Source organism: Corapipo altera, unplaced genomic scaffold (assembly GCF_003945725.1).
Source record: "Corapipo altera isolate COAL_440 unplaced genomic scaffold, ASM394572v1 295, whole genome shotgun sequence".
NCBI classification, from domain to species: domain Eukaryota; kingdom Metazoa; phylum Chordata; class Aves; order Passeriformes; family Pipridae; genus Corapipo; species Corapipo altera.
In genome coordinates, this window is record NW_020884936.1 from 3,475,693 (window position 1) to 3,485,574 (window position 9,882).

The 9,882-nt window shown below is 56.4% G+C and overlaps 1 protein-coding gene across 1 annotated transcript in view; it reads left to right on the forward strand.

The window, feature by feature from the left end:
• The window catches only part of RAB11FIP5 (RAB11 family interacting protein 5), a 41,221-nt gene that overhangs the window by 24,593 nt on the left and 6,746 nt on the right, over nt 1-9,882 (forward strand). Inside the window, 1 exon segment of the mRNA XM_027660509.1 lies at nt 3,254-5,785. Coding sequence (XP_027516310.1) covers nt 3,254-5,785 — 2,532 coding nt within the window.

Genomic DNA, 9,882 nt, shown 5'->3' on the forward strand with positions numbered 1-9,882 from the left:
ATGGGGACAGGAAAAATCCCCTTTGTGGACGTTGTGAGCTCACTCAGGACAGAAGGGAAAATTCCATAGGGGGGTTTAGAGCAGGAAAATCGGAATCTGACAAAAAAAGGTGAATTTAAGTTCTGTGTTTATATATTTAGCCATTGTCACCAATTCCAGCACCCCATGAGCCTCATCATGACTTTACAAGGGCCTGGAGTGACAGGAATGGCTTCCCACTGCCAGAGGGCAGGGTTAGGTGGGATATTGGGAAGGAATTCCTCCCTGGGAGGGTGGGGAGGCCCTGGCACAGGTTGGGCAGAGAAGCTGTGGCTGCCCCTGGATCCCTGCAAGTGTCCAAGGCCAGGTTGGAGCAACGTGGGATAGTGGAAGGTGTCCCTGCCCATGGGCAGGGGGTTTGAACTGGATGATCTTTAAGATCTCTTCCAACTCCAACCGTTCCATGATTCTATGACTTGGGGAATGAAGACAGGATCATCTTGGCTGGGTTTGAAGAGACCTCAAGGCTGTTCCTCCACCTGTGCAGGTGCAGTTTGGGGTGGGGGGCTGCTCTGCCATCAGCCTCCCCCCCAAGGAAGGAGCTTCACCCACTCAGGCTTCTGGCAGCTCTGAAGGTCGTTAGCAGGGAGTGCTCATTAGGAGCCTGCAGCTGATTAATGCTCTGGAGCCCAGCAGAGCTGGATTGGGCCTTGGATGCTCTTACTCAGCACTAAGAGCCACAAATCATGGATCTTAATCTGGACCAAACCATGGAAGCAAGTGCCAGCAAGGAGCAGGACGAGCAGAGGGAGGGCAGCGGGGTGTGACATTGCACCACCCCATCGTGGTGGTCCAGCTTGGAGTTTGACACCTTCCCTTTCCAGCTGGAAAGGAAAATTCGCCATGTTTTGCCCTGTTAAAACCAACTTGTGGATGTTTTGAGCTCCCTTGGGTCATGAGCAGCTGTGCTTCTCTTCTGGGAAGCTTAAACATGAGGGTGATTAGGGGAAAAGGTGCAACCACACGCTGATTCCCAGGTTGGGAATGCCGGGAGACGTTGGCTTCCAAGCAGAGACCGGCTCCTGGTCTCTCTGGGGTGGTTTGTGGCTAAAGGTCCATCAGCTTCTCCCATCACTTCTCCTGGGGACCTGTGCACACTTGTGAAGACCTGGGCTGCCCACGGTGGTTTCTCCACCCTGGTCCGAGCAGGAGAGGACACGGAGACACGTCGGAGCACGGCCGGGCTGTTTGGGGACCGGGATGGGCACGGCCACCACTGCTTAGTGACAGCAGGAGGGGGCACCCACGAGCTGTCTCTGCCCACAACTGAGCTGCAGGTTTGAGTAGAAATGAGGGTTTTGAGCCTTCTTGTGTCCCTGGATTCCTAATTCTGCTCAGTGGTGTCCGGCACGGTGTCTGGAGGCTGCTGGAGCCGAGCCTGTCACTCCCGGCCACTTCCTGTCCATGTTTTTTCTACCAAAAAACTGGGATGAGGGGATTTTGGTGCCATTGATGGCATAAATAAGCACCTTACCGAGGGTGATGTGTGAGAGGGGCTCTGAAGCTGCCAGGAGTGGGGAGAAGTGGGGCCACGTGGTTGGGGCATCACTCGTGGTCCGAGGGGTGCTGTCGGCTGTCGCTCTTCCTGCTTTAAAACCAGCCGGCTGCACCAGCCCACAGCGTCAGCTTTTGCCTCAAGATGGCATTTTTGTGCTTTAAAACATGTCCAAGGTGTTTTGTGCAGCCACGATAACAGGAAAAGACTTGTCCAAGCAACTTTTTTTTGATCTTCCGGTGATTCCTGCAATCCCTTCCGGCAGCTCAGGAGGGAAATCCCGAGTTGTGACCCCAGGGCTGGACAGACCCTGTGGATGGTGGCAAAGCCATTCATTTGTTCATTCCTTGTTAAAGTTTGATATGCCCAGTGCTGGCTGATCCATGTCCGTGTTTCTCCCAAACCAGAAGTGGGAGCTCTGAAACTTGTGGCCATAATCCCAATGGATCAGTTCTGGTGCTGAGTGCCCCTATCCTGGGGATGGGAATGCTCCTTCCAAGGGTGAATCAAGGGGATGGGGGCTCAGGAGGAGGGATGGGGGCTCAGGAGGAGGGAGAGTGGCAGCTGGAGCACCAGTTGGGGTGTGGAGTGTTCACACCACACACTTTGGGATGTGAAAACCATTGAGCCTGGTGAGGCTTCCTTGAGGGTGGTGATGCACGTTGCTGGAGTTGTTCCCAAAGGAAGGTCAATGAAATCCCGAAGAAAGGTCAGTGTAGTCCCTCTTGAAAAGGCAGCAAAGAACTGGCCTCATCCATGGGACTGACAGTCTGAATTCAGGATGTGCTGAATCCATTCCTCCTCCTTGGGGTTCCCCATGGGGGGGGTTCCAGGCATCTTGGGATCTGAGGCCAGAAGTGACATGACAAAGGGCATGTGGGAGGCTGGGCAGAGTCCAGAACGGAGCCAGGGTCATATCCTGCTCCTTCCTGCCTGGCTCTTGTTCCTTGCCCACCTGGAGCTGTGCTGCTCCCCATCCTGTGCAAGAGGGAGCTCCGTGTCTGCTGCCAGCCTGGTAGTGTTGGCAAACAAGTCATGAGGGACTGGGGTAAGCTGGGAAAGACTCCTGTGTGCCTTTACTGGTTCAAGCAATCCCGATCCAAGAGCCCAGCCCGGCTCCTCCTGCACAACCTGCCCTTGGTTGGGGCACCAGCGTCGGGACCAAAATCTGAGCCGAGTCCTTGGGCTGCAGGAGGTGGGAAAAACCTCTCGGGCTCCTGGGCTTGCTGAGGCAGAGAGGGGAACGTGGAGGACTGTTCTAGGAGAAGGGCTGCCCTTTCCTTTGTGTCGTGCATGCCCTTTCCACGCCTTGACTCCATAATCATTGCTCTGCCTAACAAGAGCCGAGAATGTGTTTGGTCATTGCATTGCTTGGACCGAAGCGTTTGTGGTGTGTGTGGTGTGTGCTCACAGCTCTGTCACAGCATTAACCAGGAGGACTGTTTTGTCTTCCCTCCACAGCCTGGAAGTGTCTCCTCAGGTAGAAACCAGCTCAGATGCTCCTTCTCATTTTCCTCCCTGCTCCCCCGCCCCGTTTCCTCCTGCCCATCTCGCTCGCATGCCAAGCTCTAACCTCCCTCCCGCTACTGGAGACAGTCAGGCCGGATGCTTGTCCCCCACCAACCCATTCCTCAACTCCCTGCAGAGCAATCCCTTCTTTGAGGACCTCCTCGCTGACCAGGTACTAAATTCTCCTTCACCTACTCACTTTTTCTCTAGTTTCCCGTGTGGGCCGCATGCTTCACCAGAGGTCGCTGGGAGCTTTTATTCCTCTGAGGATTGCAGTCCCTCTGCCTCCCTAAGGCACACAGACCCAGAGAGGGAGTCTCCAGCCAAAAGCATTGGTGTCCCCGTTCCTGAAACCACTCCCCCATCACAAGGAGACCTTCCTCCTCCGGACACCGAACCCACCGTCCCTCCGCCGCTCTCGGAGTGGGACGATACCTTCGATGCCTTTGCCACCAGCAGGCTCAAGCCGGAAGGGAAGAAGGAAAACTTCTTTGCTTCCCTGGCAGCAGAGGGCATGGCTTTCATTGATGATGCTGATGCTGCCAGCCCAACAGAGAGAGCAGCCAAGCCAGCCCATGAGAAGGGCACACAAGGATTCGAAAAGGCCGATTCCCAAATCGGGGGTGAAATACCCGCGGCTCTTCGGTCTTGGACAAATTTCTCCAGTTTAGATGTGGGGGCCAACTTGGTGAGCACAACCCAGGAGGCCACGGTGATAGAGGACGTGCTGAGCCCCGTGTCTGCAGGGTCCATGGGGAGGAGGAGGAAGAGCAGCACGCCCATGGTTTGGACAGCCGCGTTTGCATCGGGAAACTCCGCAGAAAAAGAGGCTTCGACAGCACTAACGACTGGAAGTAGCACCAGGGAGGGAGGGGACAGTGATGAGGAGGAATCCTCTAGTGCAGGGACAAATGGCTGGATGACCATAGCCACTGAAACTGCTCCTGAGCCCTCAGAGAGCACTCAAAGCGTGGCTGAGGAGCGCGTGGGTCAGGACAGCGTGTTCGGCCCACGACCCACCTTCCTCGGCGACGGCGCCTTCGAAGCCAACAGCGCGTCCCGTGCCGCCGCCCGTGTGCTGCCCAGGAGCACCTTCCCCCCCGAGCTCACCCCTGAAACCCTGCCAGGCAGCAACGTGGTGGCCGTGCCCCCGCGGGTGCTGGCGGAGGTGGCAGCACGGCCACTCCCTGCCCCTCCTGAGCCGGGGACGGAGCTCCAGGGCGCTGGGAATGAGGAGGACACGTTCGACATCCGGACGTCGGTGTACCGGCTCCAGGCCAGCATGAGGCTGGAGGCCAGTGAAAGCCTTGTAAAGCTCAGCTCTGACATCCGTGAGAGGCACGTCGTCCTCTCCCCGTGGACAGGGACCCACGAGCGGGAGGAGATCGTGGCCGGCTCGGCGGTGCCACCCCCAAAACCTCCCCGGTGGTTCGCAGCCGCTGGAGTCGGAGGGGATGGGGAGGAGGAGGAGGAGGAGGCTCGTGGCCCACAGCGAGGCAGCGAGGAGCGAGGGGAAGACACCGAGTGCCCAAAAGCAGATGTGGAGTTGCCAAGGAGCCGTGTGAGCAGCGAGCCCTCTGTGCCGGCATCTCCCAGCCCGCCTGCCCTGGGAGTGGACATCGCCGAAGCCGGGAGGGAGTTTCTGGTCTCCAGAGATGCTGAATGTGTGGACTCAGCAGCGAGACCCAGCGAGCTGGGAAAAGGGGACACCTCTCTGGGGGAAGACCCATCGGAGATGAACGAGACGGATGCGGCTGAGCAGTTCGAGACCTGCGCATCCAAGTTCTCCCTGGACGGATCAGGCCAGTCGGGTGCTGAGCAGAGCTGGAGCCAGCCCCGTTTGTCCCCTCAGATGGGGCCCACAGACAGTGCCAAGTGGGAGCTGGCCTCCACAAAGGAGCCGTTCCCTGAGGAGCTCAGTGTTTCAGGACTAAACCCACCTTCCAAGCTAGACCTGGGCCAGCCGGAAATGTTCTGGTCGGCTCTGGAAGAGCAGGAGGCAGCTGCTCATCCCGCTGGTCTCAGCCCAAGGTTAGCACGTGGGGAGAGCCCACCCTGCCCACAGCCGGCATGGGATGATGGTGAGGGGCAAGAGGGACACCGGCCTGAGCCTCGTGCCCCCGTGGCAGTGGCCAGCCCTCCTGAGGAGGCAGAGCAGGGCAGACCCCCCCGCAGCGAGCCCGAGGGGCCGCGGCACTCGGCAGACAGCAGGATAGACTTCAAGAAGGCGGATTTCTGGAAGCCAGACAGGGCGGAGGAGAGGCACAAGCAGGAAGCTCCATCCTCGAAAAACCCCTTTACTCTGGCCCTCAGCCCCAACTCCCCAAGCAACCCCTTCGTGGAGACACCCCCAGACCCCTCCCTCCCTGCTCAAGCTGTGCTGCCCGAAAAGCTTGACCAGGGCGACTTCAGCTTCTCCAGCCTCCACGAGGAAGCCCTCGGGCAAGGCTTCCAGCCCACTAACCCCGCCGGGCACCCGCTCGTGCAGCCTCCCTTCCCGCATGCCAGCCAGCCCTTGGCCTTCTCCACCCCTTTCCTCGTGGCTGCCACTAACCCCGAGCAGTTTGTTTTCCCCTCCCCTGCCGTGTTCCCCCCGAGCCGCGGGGTCCCCGCCGCCTCCAGCCGCGCAGCCGCCCAGCCCTGCCCTTTGCCGCAGCCCGGGGACACACAGGCTTCAGCGCTCGTGGTTTTGCCCAGGGAGACACAGCCAGCTGAGAAGCCCCTTTTCCAGCAGACGACCAGGTGAGCTACTCCGGGGAAGGCGAAGGGTGTGTTAGTTTTGGTAGAGGTGAGCCCCAGCTCCTTTCTTGCTCTTATAAGAGGACCCCGGCGCGGTGTCGGCAGCTCCCTGTGTGTTGCTGCAGGTCCTCTTCCCTCACCTTCCCGTGGTCCCAGAGGGTCCAGCCTGAACTGCTTGAAGCCTTGGCTTTCTGGGATCACGGAATGGCCACTGGTGTCCTGTGTTTTCCCTAACGAGGGCAAATGCTTTGAGGCATCCACGACCCGCCCCAGCTGGAAATTCAGCCACTGCACCCGCATTTCCCTCAGTGCTAATTTTGGCTCCATCATCTTCCCCGTGCTTGCAAAAATAAATGCCTTCTCCATGGCTGCCAGGAGAGCTCCCGGCCATTCATGATCTCCTGAGTTCCCTCATGGCATGTGCACAGCTGCTGCCCCTTCCCTTTCCATTCATTCAGCTTTGGTTCCTTTCCTTTGGAATGCCCAGCAGGTACTAAAAAAACCTTCTTCTCTCCATAGCCAAAAAAAATAAAAAAGAGTAGTTTCACCAGGGCAAAATTCTCCCCTCCCTCCTGCTGAGATGCCCGTTGGTTATGAGGCAAGTGGGATTTAGCCTTGAGGATAACGGGAATGGGAAGGGGGATCCATGGTGGAAAGAAGGGGATGTTCCTCCTCCCGGGCCAGCTGTGGGCTTGTAGAAGCCGTGAAGTAAAGATGGTGAGTTTTAGGCATGGAGCCTTGCTCTGTGTCCTTCAGTTCATCAAGTTTTCCTGGTACTCCCTCCCCTGCTCTGCCTGGGCAGGAGAAGGTTGTCCTGGACTCTGTCTGCCCAAGGATCAAGCTCTTACGGTGATTTATTGAGCTCTAGCAGGGATTTACATGATCAGCCTTGCTGATCCTGAGGCAAATGGAGCTTCATGGGGGCACTGAAATGGTAAAATCCCACCTGGCCCAAGGACAGTGTTGGTCACAGCCCTGGGGAGAGAAAGGGGAGAAGGCTGGGCCAGAAAACTCAGGTGAGCTCCAGCCCTTCTTCATGGGATCCTTCCTTGGCTTGAGGGTGGATTTGAGGAGCAAAATGATCTCAGGAGCAAGAGCTGGGGCTGTTGGCTGATATTTTTTCTTATTGCTTAGTCCAGATCCTCAAATCATTTTTAATTGGATTATTTATCCCGCAGCAGGTAACCTTGTTCAAAATTTGCAGGGATGGGATACAGAAACCCCCTGAACCTTGGCATGTTTCATGGAAAGAGAAGTGTCCTGCGGTCCCAAAGGGTAAAATGAGGCAGTGAGGGAAGTACAAGACTCTCTGTGTCGATAGGACGAGCTCATGGTCATCTTCAAGCTTGGTTGTGCATCCATCCAAGGCCTGGCTGGCTCCTGGGGTGGAAATGGGCTTGGACCTGAGGGCTGGTCGTCCTATCAGTGCTGGTTTCTGTCGTGACACACGGCTGAGAAGTCCTGGAACTTCTCTGCTCCAGTTCCTACTGTGATTGAAGAGCCTTTGAAGAGTTTCCAGGTGTCTCTGGAAAGCTTTGAGGTTCTGCAGTGCTTCATAAGGTTGGGGAGAAGTGATAATTGTCATGGGGTGAAGAGAGGAAAGCTGGAAGGGACCTTTTCCAGGTCCCCATGGCCATGCTTCCCTTTCCCAGAATCATCCCCTGTTAGGATGGCACATGGACAAGAAAAGCTATGGCAGAAAAAAGGTGGAAGGAAAAAGGGACGACTTCAACCTTAGAACAGGCATTAAGGCTTGGCTTTAGGGACACTTTTTGGGACAAAAGTGTCCTTTTTGTTCCATCAGGTAAAGGAGGAGCTGGTACCTGATGTGGATTGTTGAGAGTCTGTTGTGCTGGGGTTGTGTGTCCTCCTCAGGAGAGCTGGAAACCGGGTGTGGGGTCCCATGTCCCCTTCCCAAGTGGCCAGAGGGCTCTGCTGGTCATCTTGTGTGGCCACTGGGGTAAGGTGGGTGCTCAGAGGATCAGCTGTGACACTCAGGTGTGTGGAAGGTCCTTGTTGCTTTAAGAAGGGTGGGATGGTGCCTTCACTGCTGGGAAGGTGACTTTGGTCACATCCCTGGGACAGGTGGGACCTCAGGGACAGTGACTGTCCTTTAGGGACTCTGCTGCCTTGGAGAGGTCCAGCAGTTGTGCAGCTCCTCACCCATCCCTCAGGAACTCAGGTGTGTGACCATTCCAGCGTGCCATGGTGCTGGCAGGTGACAGGACTGGGGGCATCACAGGTGCCAGGGTGATGTTGGCACACGCTGCTCTGTGCCTTCCTCGTGTCAGGGGCACAGCACAACCATCATCTGCTGAAAATGAGGTTTGAGAGGTTAAATCACGTGCCAGTGTCTGTGATTTAAATGCAGTCCTTGTAGAGCCCTTGGAGCTTGGAGAGTGGCCTGGCACATCCATGGATAGACCTGGGAGATCTCATCCCGGGTTCAGTCATTTCCTTTCATCCTGGAGACCCTTTCTCCATGGAGATCTGGCCCTCAGGTGCTGTGTGCTGCTCCACAGCAGATCGATTCCCTTGGATTTGTCCTTTCTTGTCTTGTTCCCTGTGAGAAGCATTTTAATGGGGTGATAAAGACTTAATTTCAGAGGGATTTTTGTCACTGTGCTCAGCAGTGACCTTGGGAGTGTCGGTGAAGCTGTGACACAGCAAGGCTGGCTCAGAGAGGGGGGACAGGGCTGGGCCACTGTCACCATGAGAGGTTTCACCCTGACCTGTTAAGCTCCACCTTGGACTTGGGTCCACTCAGCGTGAGGAATTAATTCTCTCAAGTTCACGTTCATCAACCAGTGGATGGAAGCAGGTCCAGCTTCTTGGAGGATCCATCAGAACTTTGCCTCCAGCTCTTAGACCTTCTCAGAGTGACCAATGGAGGGGGTAGAGCCCTGCACACACCACCCCCTGAGCAGGAAAGAGTGGGATTGTGATTTATTTTTAAAAATACCTTTTCCAGCTCTGCAGAAATGACTGTTCCCACTGGCTGTGGGCCTGTGACCAGACTTGCAGTGGGGAATGTCCCCCTGCTTTCAAAGTGCATCCAAACTATCCCACTGGCATCCCAAGGCTGGATTTCATTCTGTAGAGTTATGCCAGTTTGATCCCAAGGTTTGGACACCTGTGGTGTCCCTGCCCTGACTATGGGGATGCACCAGGTGATGGTGACATTTGGGGCTGCTTATGTTCAGGTCTGGCTGTCATAAGGAGTCCTGGTGGCTCCCCCAGTGTTCTCCTCACAACTGCCAGACCATTTGTAGCCTGGTGGTGACAGCTCTGCTAGTGCAGGGTTTGTTCCCCAGTGGGGAGCTTTTGAGGCAACTTCTCCAAGCCCTGACACTCAGTGGGCTCCCAGTGAGGTCCATGGATCCCTCTTCATCCTTTCAAGCTTGCCCAGGAACCCTGGGCTCTGTCCACATGCTTGGACAGCTCTGACAAGAGATCATAGAATCATAGGGTATCCTGAGCTGAAAGGGACCCAGAAGGATCATCCAGTCCAACTCCTGGCCCTGCACAGACACGCCAACAATCCCACCCTGCCCCTGAGAGTGTTGTCCAAACCCTCCTGGAGCTCTGGCAGCCTTGGGGCTGTGCCCACTGCCCTGGGGAGCCTGGGCAGTGCCCAACCAGCCTCTGGGGGAAGAACCTTTCCCTGAGATCCTACGTAACCCTGCTCTGACACACCCCAGGCAGTTTCCTCTGTTCCCTGGTCACCAGAGGGAAGAGATCACTTCCCCTCATTAAGGAAGCTGATCCTTTGGCTTGTTGGAGCTGGTCAGTGGCTACCAGTGCTGTCCTCTCCTAACACACGGATGGCAGGAGGCATCACAGTGATTGAAGAGAACTTCAGACCATCAACACAACAGGGAGACAGTTTGGGATGTCCTGATCCCACCACCATGGACAAGGTATGAGGACACCAGCCCCGTTTGGACACACAGCAGTTGGGATTGTCACCCTTTTGCAGGGTGGCTGCTGCACCCCATGAGAGCAGAGGCTTTGCAGAGTTCCTGGGTAGATGTTTGGGTCTTTCCCTCTCAGGGATGGTGCCCAGGTTTGCCTGTTCCTTGGATCTTTCCATCCCAGGG